This window comes from Lissotriton helveticus, chromosome 7, assembly GCF_964261635.1.
Source record: "Lissotriton helveticus chromosome 7, aLisHel1.1, whole genome shotgun sequence".
Classification (NCBI taxonomy): domain Eukaryota; kingdom Metazoa; phylum Chordata; class Amphibia; order Caudata; family Salamandridae; genus Lissotriton; species Lissotriton helveticus.
The window spans coordinates 1,606,263,447-1,606,283,985 of record NC_136068.1 but is presented as its reverse complement, the minus strand read 5'-3'; the positions used below and the strand labels follow the sequence as shown (position 1 = coordinate 1,606,283,985).

General features: G+C 44.3%; 1 protein-coding gene across 2 annotated transcripts in view; it reads left to right on the top strand.

The window, feature by feature from the left end:
• The window catches only part of AKT1S1 (AKT1 substrate 1), a 770,156-nt gene that overhangs the window by 344,150 nt on the left and 405,467 nt on the right, over nucleotides 1-20,539 (top strand). The window contains exon 6 of one of the 2 annotated variants that reach the window (XM_078655231.1): nucleotides 7,397-7,489. The exons of the other annotated variant lie outside the window; for it this stretch is intronic. Within the exon in view, the coding sequence (XP_078511357.1) occupies nucleotides 7,397-7,489 (93 nt within the window). The remainder of the gene's footprint in view (nucleotides 1-7,396; nucleotides 7,490-20,539) is intronic. 2 annotated transcript variants of the gene reach the window in all.

Genomic DNA, 20,539 nt, shown 5'->3' with positions numbered 1-20,539 from the left:
TAGGGGGATCGATTCAGAACCTATAGAAATACACGACAGTGCAGGTAGGGGGCGGGGCTTGAGGTGATGTGTGTGCAAACATGCCCTGTGGTGTGTTTTAAGTTGGGGAATTATTTTCTCATCAATCCAGAGGTCCCCTAGGGGCCAACTAGTCCAACAGGTACCTCCAGTAAGCGCCACGGAGCTGCGTTGCAGAGTGTTGTAAAAAGGGGGTGTGCCCCCTGAACACCTCTCTGCAACACAGCTCCCTGGTGCAAACTGGAGATACCTGGTGGGCTAGTTAGCTCACAGGGGACCTCAGGATTGAAGAGGAATTAATTCCCCAACCTAAAACGCGCCACAGGGCATGTTGCACACATGTCACCTCAGGCCCCGCCCCTTCCTTCACTATTGAGCACAATATTCCTCTAAAATCAGCGGAACTACGAATTCCGATTTACTCACCTGTTATCACGAGAGATGTCATTGCTGCATTTTTGAGCCCAGTACGGACCCTGAAAAGTAAATCTAAGCGTACTTACCAGGAACTTGTATTTCCTTCCATAGGAATCTATTGTGTGGTTTTCACCAGAAAAGTTTCTGTGTCTATTTTTGAAACGTACAAATATTCCTCTAAAATCAACCGAACTGTGTATTCCGATTTACTCTCCTGTTATCAGGAGAGACCTCAGTGCTGCATCTTTCAGCCCACTACTGATCCTGAAAAGTAATTCTAACCATACTTACAGTAACTTGAATGTCCTTCCATAGGCTAACATTGACTGGTTTTCACCAGAAATGTTTCTACGTGTCTATTTTCACAAACTAAAAATATTCCTTAAAAATCGCCTCTATGACTTAAACGCATTCTTTCAACTGTTTACAGGAGATGCACCAGTGCTGGAACCAGGATCCACCACTGAGTAAGAAAAAGTAATAATAACACTACTTACCTGCTAAGTGAATTTCCGCCCACAGGATAACATTGGTGATTCTATGTGAAAAAATTGTGTCAACTTTTAAAATACAATAATATTCCTTAAACTGTAACTAAAACACTTTTACTCAACCGTTTACAGGAGATGTCCAAGGACTGAATCTAGGATCCAGTCCTGTGGTTAGAAAAGTAATCCATGAAGTAACTAATTGTATTTAACTAGAAAAACACATTGAGGTCAATGTTGCATTGTGTTTGAAATTGTGTTGCCCATTGCAACAACTGTAACTACTGTAATTCATTCTGAGAAAGTATATTTTGCAATGTAATGTATAATGTAATTACAATGTAATTAAGAAATAAAATATCTAAAAATAAAATATAACCATTAACACATTTAAAAATTGTCCAGTGGGCGAACCAAATATTCCAGCAGAACTGTGGGCTGATCACTTTCGGGGATTATATGCAGTAGATCTAATCCAGGACTCCCACCCTGTTGATCATAGAGATATGGCGGAGAATCTACAGATTGATAGGAGTGGTGTTGAGGACCTAATTGCTATAGCCCCCAGCCAGCAGGTTGAGGAGGCTGAGGGGATAACACTCCAAGAGATTACTTCTGCAATAGAAAAGTTACCTTCAGGAAAATCACCGGGTTTAGACAAGCTTCCTCGGGATCTGTTCCGCGAAGAACATATGGTTTGGGGCCCCTACCTGTGGGTATTATTCAATGCTATTCTGAATGGCATGGCTAACCCGATACCTGGGCGGGGGCCGAAATTGTCCCAGTCTTCAAAAAGGGCTCCCCTCTGCTCCCTGCAAACTACAGACCGATCAGTTTGATCGATGTCACACAAAAACTGTTTGCACGGGTGCTATTAGATCGGATTCAGGGCTGGTTGGAGGAGAATGACATCATTAGCCCATACCAAGCAGGCTTCAGGAAAAACACCTCCACAGTCGACCAAATTTATAGATTCCAGCTTATCATATGGAAGACGATATCAATAGAGGGTGGCAGTCTTTATTTGATATTTGTGGACCTGAAGACTGCCTTCGACTTGGTGCTCAGAAACAAACTTTGGGGGGTCCTAAGGGAACTGGGGATTCCCACTTATCTACTTAAACTCCTTATCAAGCTCCATTATGCTACCTACGCCCAAGTAAGATGTGGCAGGGGTGGGGAGTTAACCAACAGGCTCCCAGTTGACAAGGGGGTAAGACAGGGATGTGTGCTTGCACCGACCCTGTTTTGCCTCTATGTCAACGCACTTGTTGCGCAGCTTACGGAGGTAGAAGACAACGATGCCCCTAACGATGCCCCTAAGTTAGCGAACTCTAAGGTACCAGCCCTGATGTTCGCTGACGACACTCTCTTGCTGTCTAAATCGTCAATGGGCATCCAGAGGTTACTAGATAGGTTTGAATCTTTTTGCAACAGCAGGGGTTTGGTCATCAATACCTCTAAAACAAAGTTCATGATAGTCAATCCGCCTAATAAAACACGTCCTAATCCCCACTTAAATGGCATCACATTGGAAAGGGTCTCAGTGTTTGACTATTTGGGCGTTACCCTTTCTGAAGACACAACATGGACGTCCCAACTAGTTAAAGCTAAACTTAGGTTAGCCCAGACCACCGGGGGCATACCCAAATTGCTAAGGGAATCAACATTTAAACCTATTGCCCCAGTAATTGAGATCTATAGGGCACAAGCAAGGGGAGCTGCATTATATGGGGCGGAACTCTGGGGTCACTGTTCCTCCACTTCTCTAGCGGTAGTGGAGAACAGTTTCCTTAGACAAATACTAGATCTTCTGTCTAGTACCCCACTAATCCCCTTGTGGCTAGATCTGGGTATTACCTCGATTGAAGATGAGGTAGCATTGAGACCATTAACCTTTTGGCGCAGGCTCTGGGTGACCCCAGAACTGGCACAGTACCAAGAAGAAACAAAAGAGATGCTATCTTACCCAGGTGTAGTGGAAAAAGTCACTTGGTTTGCACATGTAAAGCAAGAATGTAAAAGGATAGGCAAACCAAACCTCTGGAGTAATCCAGCTGAAACCAGTCCCTTGACCCTGCGACTTGCACAAGTGAGGACCTACCGAACCCTAAAATTTGAGGCCATCCAGAGTAACTCTAAATTAGGCACTCTAAGAATGCAGTTCCTCACCGTCAAGGAGGGCTATAAACTAGAACCCTTCCTTGACGATATCTTACCTTACCCAGCGAGGAAGTTATATGTTCAGTTTAGGCATGGCACTCTACCCTTTGGGGCCTTTACTTCGAAGTGGGCTGGGCAGCCCGATCTTGGGTGCCCTGCTTGCAGCAACCTAGAGGAATCTGAGCTGCACGTCTTATTATTCTGCCCCGGGCTACCAGGCTGCGAGGCGATGCTGGCTCACACAACTTTGCCGGAACTTAGGGTTTGTGCAATGCAGGGAGGCCTTTAGAGTTTTAAAGTATGACACCTCCATGCCGATTGTTTTTTCGGTTTCCCGTTTCCTAAATGCAATGTGGCGGCGGAGGTGAGCCTTTTTAGAAAAGGAAAAACAAGTAAAATCCGGAGCCCAATACTAATACAAGAGACCAGCCCACTGCTAACTCATTGCCTACTAAAGGGATACAACAATTTTTAATGTTTTTATATTGAATGTAGATAGATTCTGTAGTTTTAAACTATTTATTGAACTATTTCTGTTATCCCGTATGCTTGAGTTTAATGACGTAAATGAACTGTTGTGCTATTAGAATTTTTCCTTATGTACTCCTTTCCTGTCCCCCATTTTTGGCCTTATATCATTGTATTCTTCGGATAAAATCGATATGTTTTGTCTCCTGGCAATTAACTGTATTTAGAATGTATTCCCTTCCCAGCATCCATTGTTTATACAATATTGTCAGTTCTTTTATATTTGTATTCTTCTAAAGGTCCTACCGACCGAAATAAAGGCGTTTGAACTGAACTGAACTATTGCCTATTTGCAAAGCATTTAAACTAAAGTAATTCATTCTGAGAAAGTATATTTTGCAATGTAATGTATAATGTAATTACAATGTCATTTAAAAAATAAAATATCTAAAAATAAATAGTTTAAAAATGTAGTAAATTAGTATAAAAAACAAACAATTAATACATTTAAAAATTGTCATTTACAAAACCTTCGAAATGCACTGAAAAAAACCAAAGGTTTCACGCCTGATATAGTTAGGAATTAGCATTTAAAAAACCTTTGAAATTCACTGAAAAAAACATAGGTTTCGGGCCTAATCTAGTGGTCGATTAGGATGGCGCACCCTCGAGGTGGAGGGACCGTCCGCAAGGGCAGCGGCGTTCCCTCCATGCCAATTAGGATGTGACCGCCACACTGGCGGTCACATCCTGTATCTTTAACATTGTGGCGGATGCTGCTTCAAGCAGCACCCGCCGCAATGTTAAAAATACATGCATTGCATTTGCATGCACAAAGCGGCAGGCACCGCGTGGTGCCTGCCGCTTTGTGCATGCAAACACAGATGGGTACCATAGGTACCCCCATGTGCACCCCCACCCCCCCTCACCATGGGGGCCCGCAAGGGCCCCCCAGAAGCAAAGGTCCACATGCTTTTCCACAGAGGAAAAACCACAGCGGAAAAGCATGTTTACACACGCTTCCTAATTTGCTGGCGGTGTTTTGCAGACACCGCCACCAAACAGCGGTCTACACCCCGCGGATCAGCGGCGGACGGAACTGCCATCCGCTGCTGATCCCACCGCCATCCTAATCTGGCGGGTGGTGTTGTCAGGGACCGCGGCGGTGAATCCGCATCCTCCGGGCCGGCGGTGGCTTCAACCGGCCCGGAGGATGCGAATTCACAGCCATCCTAATCGAACCCCTAGTTAGGAATTAGCATTTAAAAAACCTTAGAAATTCACTGAAAAAAACCTAGGTTTTAGGGGTGTTCTAGTTAGCTGACCTTTTTACTCGTACAAAACCATTGAAATTCCTGCGATATAGTTAGTTGTACTTACTATATCTCGCCCGCCCGCAATCCACTGCTGATGATGTCACATATTACATCATTCATTATATGGTCAGTAACATCACTGATGACATCTCAAATGACATCACTGATGACATCATCCACGTGACGTTACACCTCATCATACACTAGTATAACCTTTAATCACTCACTGTAAAATTCAGAGTACCATATTTGAATCCATTGACACACCAATACAAGTTTCTAAAAACCCACTCAGTGATTCCTAGATCTATACACACATCTAATCACTTACCTACAGATTCAATCATACATGCAGTCAATGATCAATAGCCCAATGCGAGTATAAAATCCTAGGACATCCACAAAATAAGTGACCATATACGCTGGACCAATAGAAAGAAGAAATTGTCGGGAGTCACATCATTGATTTACCCTACGTGTTAACAACTGCCGCTTTTGGTATCAAATATCATACCAAAGGTGTAGTAAACAAATGTCGTTTTTTAGTATCAAACATCATATCAAATTATATATTTCCTAATTTTGGTATAATTAATATCTGCCGTTTTCGTATTTGTGACCTTATTGAGACATTCGCTTTCTCGGTTTTTTCATTATAGTACATTGGGTTTGTATCCTTATAGCTAGAGAGTCTCGATAAACATCCTTCAGCCTATTTTGGCGCCATCTTAGAGAGGGTATCTTTCAGTCGAGATTCTGACGGAAGATTCGAGATAGTCCTCTCACCCTTTCAACTATATCCCGACCTGGATAAACATCCTTCAGCCTTTTTTGGCGCCATCTTAGAGAGGGTATCTTTCAGTCGGGATTCTGACGGAAGATTCGAGATAGTCCTCTCACCCTTTCAACTATATCCCGACCTGATTGCGTTTTTCTCTTTTCGCGCCCAAATTACCATTTAAAAGTGTCGCCAGTAACAAAGCATACACCGACCTACCACGGAGAAGCCGTACCGCTACCCTGCCACCTGGAACTGCACCATCCTGCAGCCTGTGAAATTTATATTTTAACAAGGTGAGATGTAAGCCCACTTTAATATATTAGGAACCGTGCAATTTTGTCGGATGTGGCCCTTTACGTAAAATATCTTTTTTTAAAGATTTGCTAGAAGCAGAATACTCATCATTTTCGGCGAGGCAGTCCCGCAATCCCGCCGTCTGGAACTGCACCATCCTGCAGCCCGTGAAATTTATATTTTAACAAGGTGAGATGTAAGCCCACTTTAAAATAATAGGAACCGTGTAATTTTGTCGGATGTGGCCCTTTACGTAAATATCTTTCTTTAAAGATTTGCTAGAAGCGGAATACTCATCATTTTTGGCGAGGCAGTCCCGCAATCCCGCCGTCTGGAACTGCACCACTTTGCAGTCCACGATATCCATATTGTTACGAGGTGAGATTTATGTCCGCTTCAATATTGGCAACTGTTTGAATCTTAAAATGTGGCCTCTTACGAAATAACTTTTTTCTTAAAAGATCAGCCAGTAGTGGAACTTACATCTTTTTCCGGCGAAGCAGTCCCATTGATCTATCGCCTGGATCTGAACCCACTTGGAGTCTGCAACACCTCCCTTAGATTAAGGTGACAATTGTCTCCACACTAAAGATATTTAAAACTATCCCATTTCACAGATATGGCCCTTTATTTACTTTTGAGTTCGTTTGATATTTATTTGCAGAAACCCTGAAAAAAGCGGCATTCTGACTCGGTTCTCCAAATGGAACAGCACCATCTTGCTGTTGGCATTCTTGCTTGGTTTTAAAGGTAACTGTTCATCTATTTTCGTAAAACTCCGGCGTCTCGAATTATAGGACACGTTGCATTATAAGTTGATGTATATGATCTAAGGTCTAAGATAACATCTAATGCTTGCCATCGCCCAATTTATATTGTTTCAGCCTCTCTTATGCCCTGGGCATTTTTAGATTCGTCTTGACCACCAGTATTGGAACATAAACAACTAAAAATATAAAGGTAATTTCCCCTCTTTAACACACAACTTCTAGAAGATTTACTAGTGTGAACAGCTTAGTTATAAAAATTAGATCTGCAACACTAACAAGGATAGTAATGTTTGACCATGGCTTCTTAAATATACATATATATTCCTTTGTCCATTTATAGTGACTGCCACTCACCGTTTAGTATACTTTTCTCAGGAATGACTTTTTGAGTAACAGTGAGTTAATATACCCTAGCAGCAACAATAATAGGTAACTTCTTCTTCTGAATGGAAATCCATTTAACTTCCGACTATTAGAGCAAAACCGCTTCCACCCCCTCTGTTTGTGTAAATGTAAAGATATGGACTAATTAGCTATATCTTGTTAATCCCAATGGTATCTTATACAGATTACATCATTGTATTAAATTATTGTGTTTGTAATGCCAGATTGAGTTTAAGTTGTTTTATATTTTGTTCCACCATATAGTCTGTTTTCATTATAAATTTTGTTTATAATCAGGTATCATCTTTAACAAATGTCCTTGTTACTCGTGATTTTTTGGCAAATCCTTCTAAGTTACCGAGGAAAACATCAATGGTTTTTTCGTGCTATGTAAGTGACCTAATATGTTTATATCCAGGAGTGAGACCAAAATGCATTATGTATTTGTATTGAATATTTGAGTCTCTAAATAGGAAATTATTTAAGAATGATGCATATGAACATTAAATGTACCTATAATAAGAGCTCTGTTGAAGTCAAGCTGAGTGTGCACTACTTTTTATATATCAGTCTAATATATGACGTTAAGTGACCAATTAAAATGTCTGGACCTTTAAGGGAGATATAGAAGTGTTTTAAAAAATTCGCATTGTGTGAGGAACCATTAGGTTTTTCAGTAGATAAATAGACTAAAATTGTTAAAAGACATGTATATGTTGAGATATAATTTTGTTCCTTAAAACATTTTTTTACAGAATTTAATCAACGGCTCCTGAAGAAGGCAGTTCCCCTACTGCCGAAACGCGCGTCGAGTCCATTGAATTAATTTGTTATAGATGTATCTGGTGTTTTAGTATACATTTTCCTTTTGTACATAATTGTCCAATTAGTTAGGATTTATGCTTTTATTATGAAGTTTATTGCTTTTCAATGAATGTATTTGAGTTATTGTGTTAAGGAATTGTTTTAACATGTTAATGTCTTATTGTATCATATAGTTTGACTTATCGAATTAGTCTCTATATGATTTTTACTTCATGTGTGATTAAATATATACGGTGTTTTTAAATACACACATTATCTCCCGACAATTTCTTCTTTCTATTGGTCCAGCGTATATGGTCACTTATTTTGTGGATGTCCTAGGATTTTATACTCGCATTGGTCTTTACCCTGCCCTAGGAATCTGTGTATTTGCGATACCCAGGGGGTCCTTGTTTATCTGTCAATGATCAATAGAACACTATCAGTCCTCATCCTTGGATCTTCACCCTCCGCCTGGGACGACTCCTGGTGGCCCCCTGCCCTGGGCACCGCACCCAAACCCACAGACCACGCACGCAACCTGGGCTTCATCCTGGACTCCTCCCTCTCCATGACCAGACAAGTCAACGCCGTCTCCTCGTCATGCTTCAACATCCTGCGCATGCTACGTAAGATCTTCCGATGGATCCCCACCGAGACCAGGAAGACGGTCACCCAGGCCCTCGTCACCAGCCGTCTGGACTACGGCAACTCCCTCTACGCCAGAACCACCGCCAAACTCCAGAAGAGACTCCAGCGGATCCAGAACACCTCAGCACGACTCATCCTGGACATCCCCCGACGCAGCCACATCTCCGGACACCTGAGAGACCTGCACTGGCTCCCGGTCAACAAGAGAATCACCTTCCGGCTCCTCACCCACGCACACAAAGCCCTTCACAACCAAGGCCCAGGATACCTCAACAGCCGCCTCAACTTCTACGCTCCCAAACGCCAGCTTCGATCGACCAACCACGCCCTCGCCGCCGTCCCCCGCATCCGAAGAGCCACCACAGGAGGAAGGTCCTTCTCCCACCTGGCCGCCAAGACTTGGAACTCCCTTCCGACCCACCTCCGCCTGACCCAGGACCACCTCGCCTTCAGGAAGCAGCTCAAGACCTGGCTGTTCGAGCAGTAGCGGACGCCTTGAGACCCTCTGGGTGAGTAGCGCGCTTTATAAATGCTTTGATTGATTGATTGATTGATTATCAAATATACTTATACACCTATATCGACATTACACACCAGCACACATCCTATTCACTTATGAAGTCATCCAATTCACTTATGCAAACAATGGATCATACTTCCATTTACTTAGCTATACACTTATACAAACACCACTTTATCTATTCATATAGATAGTAACTTATATTTAGTGTGTTATAAAATCACTATTACAAGTATACAGTTATCCATACAGTAACGCATACAATCACGGAGTCTTATGTATACTTATTTATAAACAACAACTGACACATACATTGCCTTTTATTGTTCTACTTTGTTGGGCATGTACCAATAAGAGAGATATTTGCTCATCACCACACCCATAAATATATTCACTCACCCAAACAACTGTTATAACATGTAGTCTTAACGTCAAATACCGACTAAATCAACTATTCGCACATCTTTGGGCAGTCACACACCTCCCACCGAACCACACATACATTCACTCTCCCATACAAATACTCAGTTAACTAATCAATAACTAATATAGACTTTCCAATAGCTAGTAACCAACTGGAGAAGTAGTTTCTACAACAACTGACAAAGTGATACAGATGTTTACACAGTTTAGTCACTATACAATATATTTAGAGAGACACTTTAAATTAGTCAAGTAAACAGTCAATCACACTGCTACTAAATCCTCCATCCAGATATTTATATTTATATATCCACTTATTCTTCAATGCAAATTGCTATATATATAATACATATTTAAATAACGAAGCAAATCACATTCACTGGATGTCATCAGTGATGTCATTTGAGATGTCATCAGTGATGTCACTGACCATGTCATGAATGATGTAATATGTGACATCATCAGCAGTGGATTGCGGGCACGCGAGATATAGTTAGTACAACTAACTATATCGGAGGAATTTCAATGGTTTTGTACGAGTGAAATGTCCAGCTAACTAAAACACCCCTAAAACCTACGTTTACTTCAGTGAATTTCTAAGGTCTTTTAAATGCTAATTCCTAACTATATCAGGCCTGAAACCTATGGTTTTTTCAGTGGATATATATATATATATATCTATATATATCAAATCAAAAGAGATTCCCATTTAGGAGAGCTCACGCAGTAGGTAGAAAGCTGCAACACACTGGGTGGAAGTCAGTTCCAAAAATCACACAGCCTGACGCGTTTCATGCTTCGTCCAGCATTTCTTCCGACGCATAGTCCTTAACATGTGACGCACATCGGTCTTACTGATATACTCACACCAGCTGCCTCTCGTCCAGCATTTCTTCCGACGCATAGTCCTTAACATGTGACGCACATCGGTCTTACTGATATACTCACACCAGCTGCCTCAGTGGGCGTTGGCTCTGACTGAGCCTTCTGGTTCTTGTAGTGCCGTCCGTGAAACTCAAGTGAGCTGCTGTACACATGTAAAGTTTAAGACATTATAAACCACACTGGGTCTGAAAAAGAGTCCCGCTCTCACCATGTTGCACATAAATCTTCCCAATAACGTCCTCACTGCCCTTCGTGCTGTGTGTTGCTGCTTCCTGATTAAAAACGAAATGTTTCTACCTACTGCGTGGCCTCTCTTAAATGGGAATCTCTTTTGATTTGAGATATATATATATATATATATATATATATATATATATATATATATTATAAAGAATGTACCTGTTTAAAACACATTTTAGCTGCACACAATGTGTCTGCCTCAATATAAATGCGAGTCGGACCCTCCTGCAGTTCTGCAGCAACAATAGCCCTTCTTCAAATTAGCATTACTCCCCGTCCAGATCCCCCCCCCACCTCTAACTGCTTTGTAATAATTAATTAGGCTTATCCTGCAGCACCATCTACTAAACCTGTATTGGATGACGCGCACCAGTGTGTCTTCAGTCTGGCCTGCAGCACCCTGGTGCATCTCTGCTGAATGAGCCACAGCTCTGTCAGTCCACCTCAAGCTTAGCCTTCAGCGCTCACTCTTCCATTGGTTCTGGGAGAGAGAATCCGCTCTTCACTACACCTCAAGCTTAGTCTGCAGCACTCTCAAATACATCTGTATTATCTCTCTCTCACACGCAAAAACACACACACACCACCCAACCCCCCCCCCAACCTGTAGCGCTCTCTTCTATTCCTGTATTAGGCGACTTTCAGAGCTCTGCCACTGCATCAGTATTCTGACCTGCACCACCTTACCTATACCTGTTTTGAATGGCTCACCAATACATCTCTAGTCTTCCCTTCAGCACCCTCTAATATAGGTTCAGCCAGTGCACCTCAAACTTGTCATTTTGGCATGTGTGGCATTGCTTTTTAGTTACATTTTTGGCTCACTGTCCGCACTGTCACCCTAGCAGTAGTGGCTGCTACTGGACAGAGGTGTGGGGGGCAGAAGATGGTGAGGGAGAGGAATGTAATTAATAAAAACAGGTCTTACCTTTAATGGCTGGCCACCGCCTATCCCTAGTCAGTCAAATCAGTCAATCAGCTTTATTTCGATAATAAAAATATCATAAAAGCATTACATAAAACAACAAAGTAAAACCATGTTAGTTAAAATCCAGTGGCTAATCAGATGAAAATGATATACTTTCCAATAAATTAGATAAGAAGGTCCAATACATGACCGCAATTAAACAATGAGTTTTAGCCTTTTGCATCTGATTGACCAGGCCCAGCCAAGGTATTTGGCCATACCACACACATACAGTGGCCGGGTATCCGACCTCAAAATTCTCAGAGCGACTGTATGGTATTTGGTACCCAGCTCCCTGCATAAGGGTTTTAGCCACAAAGACCGTGGAGATTTATAGGCCGGGCATTCGAATAAGAAATAGGCCACAGACTCCACTCTGAAAGTACAAAATATGCAAGAGGGAGAGGTTTGTGCAGGAATGTTCCAGCGGGCAGACAATTCTCTCAATGGAAGCAAACCCACCCTGAACTTGAAGTACAGCGCTCGGTCAAAGGATTTAGAAATCAAATCCATGTAGGATTCGCAGAGGGGGACATCCTTGATCCTAAGGAACTCAGTGGTTGTCCTGCTGAGCTTGGGGTTTGAATTTAGTTTGTTAGCTACCCACTGCCAATACATGGATTTAAGAACATATTTGGGGAGAGCACTCCTAGATACCCAAGCATCTCCAAGACCCAGATTTTCGAGCAGTGTTTTGACATTGGTAAGCCACCCGATTTTTGACCAGCCGGGCATTGACAATATTTCCGTTAGCCCTTCCGCATAGCTAGCAAGTTCGGGAGTTCTCCATAAACGTGCCCACAATAAAAGTGGGCGTAGTTGGGCCTGGTCACTGATCGAGCGACAACCCATGTCCAACAACAAGGGAAGTGTGGGGATGCTGTGGGGAAGGTACATTAAATCCTTTAAAAATTTATTTTCGGATTTTAGAAGATGGTCAATAGAACCTAATCCCCAAAGTTCAGCCCCATAAAGCGCTGCACTAACTCCCCTTGCTCTATAAATGTCTAAGACTGGGGCAATAGGCCTAAATGAGGATGAGCGTTGCTCTTTAATCAGTGCTCCTACAACCGTTTTGTGACCCAGCAGCATTTTTTGGAGGTGAGGGCCCCACTGCATAGAATCAGATAAGCGGATGCCCAAATAATCAAATTCCTTGACCCTTTCCAGGGGCACACGGTTTAAAGAAGGAGGGCGACCAAGCTTCCTGGGGGGGTTCAGTAAAAGATACTTGGTTTTATCAGTATTGATTTTGAGGCCCCTGCTATTACAAAAGAATTGAAAGTTGTCCAAGAGGCTCTGTAAGCCCATTGGGGACTTTGAGATGAGCAGGGTGTCGTCAGCGAATAGGAGCGTAGGTATTTTCTTGCCCGCCAAGGAGGGAGCGTGAGATGGCTGGTTTAAGAGATGCTCCACCACCCCGTTCACGTATAGTGAGAATAGGGTGGGGGCAAGGACGCACGACTGGCGGACGCCCCTATCCACTGGAATTTTGGCTGTCTTCTGGCCCTGGGTACCCCACCTCACCTGCGCGTAGTTCCCATCATGCAGCTTCACCAACAGGGACAAAATGTATGCAGGAATCCCCAGATCGAGAAGTACCCCCCACAAGCGGTCCCGGGGCACCAGGTCAAAGGCAGTCTTTAGGTCGATAAAAGTGAGATAAAGACTGCCTTTGCCAAGTACTACCACCTTCCAGTAAATGAGCATCAGTCTAAAAACCTGCTCAATGGTCCCGGTGCCAGACCTAAAACCTGCTTGCAATTCTGAGAGAATTTTATTCTCGTCCTCCCACTGGAGCACTCTCCACAGAACAGCCTTTCCGGCTACCTTCTGTGTGGAGTCTATAAGACTTATAGGGCGATAATTCTCTGGGTCGTCCCGACAGCCCTTTTTAAAAATTGGGATGACCTCAGCCCCCTTCCACAAGTCTGGAATCGCCGCACCGTACATGATGGCATTGAGTAAAGTTGATATAAGCTTACCCCAATCTTGTGGATGCAAACGAAGTAGGTCCCCTGGTAACCTATCAGGGCCTGCTGCTTTGTTTGGCACTAGGGATTTGATCGCGTCTTCCACCTCCTTCGATGTGAAAAGTAACGCATCACTGGCCTCAGAGAGGACCAAAGCAGGAGATGTAATCGACCCCAACCCCTCATCAGGATGGGTGGAATAAAGGCGAGAAAAGTGATCAAACCACGCTTGCCCCGTGATGTTACATGTAATAAGGGTACAATCGGGTCTGTTCCTGGTCCTTACCAAATTCCAGAAACCTCCAGCATCCCGCCTTACACTGGCAACCTTTAGATCGCACCAGAACTGGTCGTCCCAATCCCTCCTAGCTTCCCTAATGGTCAGCCTGTAATTCTTCCTGGCGGCCCGAATCAGCGTGAGATCTTTTAGCTTGACAGCCTTCACCAAGGCTGTTTTTGACATCCGGCACTTTTTGGAAAACCAACCCGAATTATATTTCGGTTTCTGATCCACTCTGGCGTGAACTTCCCTGCATGGTTTTATAAGTAGGCTTCCCAGGGCTTCGGTGGTATTACAAAAAAGGCCGAGAACCTCAGGCGGGTTCAAGATGGAGGTATCCAACCTGGATACGCCCCTTCGATCAGGGTCCCTAAAGTCTGCACCAGCCCATCATCAAGGGCAACCGTGCACCATTTAAGACGCCTTCCCCCATTTGATGGACGGACATCAGACGTTATTCAAGATTGTCGTAGGAGATCATGTGGGGATGGCCACATGGACTTTAGGCTTAAAGATAGCGGATTATGATCGCTGTCCGTGGTTGGCAGTACCTCCATATCTCTCATATAGCTCCAGGGCTTTAATTCAAGTAAAATGTAGTCTATCCGTGAGGAGTGGTCTACTCTGTTGAATGTGTGGGCACCTGAAGGGTCTGAGGATATTCTTCCATTCACAGCCCTCAAGCCAAATTCTAAGGTCAAGATGTTAAGCTGGATGGACCGTTGGGACAATCTCTTGATAGGCGGAATAGTAAGGGCTGGAATGCCCCTTCTACCATCCTCATTGGAAATGGCCAAAATGTCTTCCTCCGCCAGGGGTTCAAAAGTACAATTGAAATCCCCTGCGACCGAGACATTTGCGTTCTTGCTACATTTACTAAGCTCTTCTCCAAGCATAGAAATAATTGGAGATTCAGAGCCGCCATTAGTGCCTCTGGCGTTGATGTTAAATATCTCAATTGTAAGCCCTCGGTGTGGACCCCTCACTGACAATCTTAAAATATCGGGAGATTTGGAAACAAGTTGTCTAATGTGGCAGCCCAGGGAGATATTGATCCAAATTAAAAGACCACCTGAGGGGCGGCCTCTCTGGGTGTGGGAGGAAATAGCTGGTGCAAAAAACGTAGTGTAGCCAACCTTGTAACAGGGTTCCACACTCCAAGTCTCCTGAAAGATGCAAATCCCATAGGACTCGATCAGTAGGTTCCAATCAGGAACATCTAATTTCCTGGAGATGCCAGCTATATTCCAACTCAGGATCTTTAGGTCATTACTCGTATTAGCCACCTCAGGGGGATATAATGTAACCGCCAAACTAGGCCCAGCTTCAATCTCCGCCGAGATAGTCGCCTGCTCCTCCAACCCACTAGTAACCTCTCGAGCTGTGGGGCCAGAGCAGGAATGATTAAAAACTCTGCTATCATATTCCTCAGTTGCCTTTCTACCCCCAGACAAGCCCCCATCCTTTGGGGGGGACTCAGCTAGCTTAGCAAAAGGATCAGGATTGTGTCACCAGCCATAGCCCATCCTATAAGCTGCTCTACCTACCGGGGGTATGTAACACTGTTGGACGTCATGATCGGCTTCGGGATATAGCCAATTGTCCCTCCAGCCCCTAGGATGCTGACTAACAGTGGGTTGAGGGGCCGGGAAAATTTGAAAATGGCTAAAATCAAATGTACCAATCCCTGTGTTCCCTATGGTAGGCAGGAGATTACAAATATATCTGGCCACCCTGGGGTCCCTAAAGTTAACCAGGATACAATCCCCTGGCAAATCTTTGGGCCTATTCCCAACCCAGCCAGCTCTTCTAACATGGAGAACCTGACCGTCAAATGAGTTGGGCAGAGGTCTATTTTCGGATAACCAGAACATCGTTTTATTCTTGAGCTCGTCATACGATTCCTGAATGCCAGGTTTACGGGGAGGTACCCCTGAGAGCAGAACTACATACGGCTGGCATTCTGGGGGTAAGTTGATGGTGGGGAGGTCAGTATCGTTTTTGGCTACAATAGATTTTTTAATTGAGTCACGATGTTTACCCTTCTTGCCCTCGCTAATTGCCGTGATGGTTTTGGTGGCCTTACTCTGGAGAATCAGGCTTGCAGAACGTCTATTCGATCCTTTATCCGCACTGGACATCTTGCCAGCTTGGACATTGGATTCAATAGGTCCATCTTGAGCAGTTGGGATTTCACACACGTGGGGCCCTGTTGCTTCCTCGGGTGATGAATGTCCCCTAGGCACTGGAGATGTTGAATCCATCTGTATGGTTTTGGTCATTTCATGAGCCCCCTCCCTAATTTTTGTCTGTAATTTGATTAGGGACTTGAGAGAGAAAAAGTTATCGAGAGTGGCCTGCTCGAACCGATCGAGCCTCTCGGTCAAAACCTTCACCCTCTCAAGAACCGGGAGAATAAGTGACTTCAACAGTTTCTCAATTTGGGCTAAGGAAAGCGAATTGTCAGAATTAGTTGATGTGCTGTAGGGCGCCTGCTTCCCACTCTCTGGCTTGCTCGTGGTGCTTAAAGATACCCCGTGAGGAGCAGAGTTGGAAGCGATGGTTTGGTTGTTCCCGAGCTCCCCTCCCCCTGTTAATTTATCTCGTGCCTTAGGATGCTTGGCCATAAACTTCTTAGAGGGATTTAGGTAGTAAGCCCTTGAGTGGAGTATGGCTCCCCGGTTGGAGAGCACAGATCAACCCCCCGTAAAGGCTGTGTGGACGGATATATACTACAGTTTAGGGCCTTGAGCCTGTCGAGACTAGCTCTAATGGCTCCTATTCTTGCCAGATCTGGGACAGGAAAGCCTTCAGCAGGCAGGTCATCGGCTGGCTGGGCGGGAGATACTACCAGACCCGTGGGACCTAGGGAAGAGCGCTTTTGGTTGCATAGTTCGTGAGAAAAACGGCGTTCAGTATTGGCAATCTCCTTACCGATAGCCGAGACTGCTCTGGTAATGAACAAGTCTATCGAACCAATGACAGAACCTCCCCCGGCCCCCTTCCCCTCACCAGATCGAGTTGTCATTGGCATCCGCGTTTGTACTGGGCTTAACGCAGACACTGGTAGCAACTAAATTGCAAAGATTTTCAAGGAAGAAAATACTCTGCACAGATATAGAACGGTACGAATTAGGGGGATGGCCCAGCCCAGCCCCTGCCGGCCCCGGATGGCCTAAGACGGTCCCGGGCTTCTCCCGGGACGCTTCCGCGCGCTTCGCGCAGCGGAAAGGAGAATCCTGTAAATAGGGCACACCGGGTCCTGTGGGCGGGGCTGGCAAGGAAGGCGGGACCAGGTGGTATCAGTCGTGCAGGGACTCCTGGGAGAGCGAGTCCCTGCCCAACGCCAATCACAGCCCACACGCAACCACAGATCTCCGCAAAGTCCGCAGCCCCCACAGGCCAGGGTCCAATGTTCAAATGCTCCAGCTGCTCAAAAGACGAAGCGGGCGAGATGCAGCGACGGTCCGCTGGCTCCGTGAATAGGGGCAGAGTTCAAGCCCACAGCAAACAAGAAAGTGGCCCACAGGTGAGGGGAAACAGGCTGGCTATATTCACACCGGGTCCTGTGGGCGGGGCTGGCAAGGGAGGTGGGACCAGGTGGTATCGGTCGTGCAGGGACTCCTGGGAGAGCGTATCCCTGCCCACGCCAATCACAGCCCACACGCAACCACAGATCTCCGCAAAGTCCGCAGCCCTCACAGGTCAGTGTCCAATGTTCAAATGCTCCAGCTGCTCTAAAGACGAAGCGGCACCTGCGGAGCGGGTGCGGCGAGATGCAGCGACGGTCCGCTGGCTCCGTGAATAAGGGCAGAGTTCAAGCCCACAGCAAACAAGAAAGTGGCCCTCATCTTCTTCATCTTCCTGCCCCGGCTGGCAGTAGGAAGCACCCGGGCACACAGGCTTCCCTGAGCCCATCACAATGCTGCGAGGCAGCGTTGTGAGTGGTCTGAGCATCGTGCTTTGGCACTCAGACGGGAATAGGGAGCCTGTGCATGTTCCTCACCAGAATGTGTAATGCAGCCTGGTGGGCTGGCCAAACAGTTCATGCGTAGTTAGGGTATGCACACCACTCCTCCCACTGCTCTGGCCAGCCCCGCCACTGACTGCAATAGGAAAAAAAATAACAATGTTATTTTATTTTTCCTTTTGAGCAGTGAGGCAACACTCTTCCGCCTTAACGGAGGAGCCGCCACTGCTGATGCTGACCTTGTGTCTTTCTGTTTAATCTGTAACCACCATTTCATGGAAAAGCCAACTTTAAATGGAATTCCTGAACGGTAGGTGGTTTGTTATTGACATTGATTGAAGATCTGCATTTGTTTATGTAATGTTATAGGCAACACAAAACTGATGTTTGTGCATAGAATGCAGAGAGGTGCATGCTAGTAGTTTGGGGCCTAGAAATGCAGCTTGTACATTGCTAATGTAAAGTATAGACAGACTTAAAAATTATGTGTGTTCATTGTAGGGAAGTGGAGTATTATGTAGTGATGCTGGTTAGGCCTCACTATATATTACTCTCTCACAATACCTCAAAGATGGTCCTTGGATTCACAATAATGAATGAATGAATAATCTTTATGTTTTAGTTAATTAAAACTTACAATTTTATCAAAACAAAAAAATCCAATGAAATCCATGATTTACATATCTTCACTCCTTTGTTCTAAAAAGATTTTTGGGTGTGTGTGTGTGTTTTTTTTTTCCGCACTTGAATGCTAGGACCTGATAAAAAGAAAAATATTTACAACATTAATCATACATGCTAACATTTCTTATTCAAGTACTCAGGTAAACCAAGATCAGTGTCATGTAAAACTTATTTAAAAAGATATATACAATTTAAACATCACATGGTAGGATTGCAAATACAAATATTCTAAAAGGCCAGATGGTGCCTTAGCTTAATTTTCCACTCAAGTAAGTATACATGGCCATAAGGAGTCAGCATGCTTACAATATAATAGCTTTGATAGTGCAACAGATTCACTTGAGCCTTCTCCCATATCGCAGCCAAGACCTGGAACAAGCTCCTTGTGAACATCAGACGCTCCCTGAACCTGCACACGTTCAGGAAGGACATCAAGACCTAGCTCTTCGACTGAACAGGAGCTGCCCCTCCACCCCTAGCGCCTTGAGACCCTCAGGGGTGAGTAGTGCGCTCTACAAACCCCCTGATTGAGAAGGTGCTTAGTGCTGCTTGTCTTTTTTTCTTCCTGTTACTAAACTACCAGCTTCGAAATATGAAGCATATTAGCTTGACATAGGTCATTTGGGCATTTAAAATTAAAAGGGAAAACAATATAATTCATTCATGATTAGAGCACTGATTCAAATCCTCAAGGAAACAAAACAATATGCTTGGCCTAATTTCAAAATTCATAACGCTGATTATGCTGTAAACTGCAATTTACAATCAAATAACTATATTGTTGCAAAATACACGAGGAAAAGTGCTTAGTGCTTGATCTGGATTTCAAATCAACATGATAAAAACCACCAAAATAACAACCACCGAGACAAAAACTGCAGAAGTTAAAATATAATGTCTATGCTTGTGTGCTTGATCCAGAGGAATAATGCTTATTTGTTTACTTTGAATCTGGCATCATGTGGCTCAGGAATCAAAAATAACTGGTCATAAGGAGACATCATAGCCAATAATGATGCGGCTAAAAGGAGCTACTTTCACAATAATAAATCCTTTGATCAGTGCTGTTAGTGTGGCAAAGAGCAGTCAGGCTTTTCTAGAGGAACATTTGCTAAGCATTTCAAAGTATCAACATGGATGACAAGTAATTGACACGACTCAAGGGAAATCTAACACAAATTTATAAAAATAGGGCAGATTTTTCTATTGATGAAGACACCAAAATGAATACAATTGGACAAGTATAACTGTAGTTATGGATTTTAGAAGCAATAATAAATCAGTGCAATTCAAAACATTAAACCGTTATAATTGAAGTCAATGGGGGAAAAGCACTGTGACAATCGGTCACTTGCAGGTCGAGTTATGTGGAACCCACGGAGGGTTAAGGTGATTCAGGGTCCAGGACCAAGCAGCAACAGTCCATTCAATTTAACCTCGCCCGAGAAATCTAGGTGCGGAGTTGTCCTTGGTGCCAAAGTGGGAGCCGCGGGGGAGCTTGGTTTACCACTTAAACGGTGCTGGGGAGGAAATGAATGCAAAAGGTTGACAAAGGGACCACAGCTGTGGTCGGTTGAGGGTGCTCCGGAGTTCCCTCATGTTGCAGCGTTGAGTAAAGATGGTATTAACAGGACTTGTCACCAACATGCCTTGGTAGCGGTAAGTTCAGCTAGGTGATACTTCAATGTCCTGAGGTCCAGGAGAAAATGGTAGCTGCCTAAAACTTGCTGGTGGTCAAGACTACATTTCCAGCAATGGACTAGAGCATCTACTTTGGGCGATTCCTGGGAGAGCCCCATGGCCAGCAATTCTTTGGTTCCGGCAGTCTATTTTTTTCTGTGGGCTGCAGGGGTGCCACTAGTCCAAGGGAGTCTGGAGTTGCCTTTGGTGCTCAAATAGGTCCCTCTGTTTGAGGGAGCCAGTCTTTGGTCCAGGATGAGTGGCAGTCAAGAAATTGCAGGGGGGTTGGCACAGGTGCAGGTTATCTTTGTGCGGTCCTGACTCTTCGTTGTCCTTGGTTGCAAGTCTTCAACGATCTGAGAT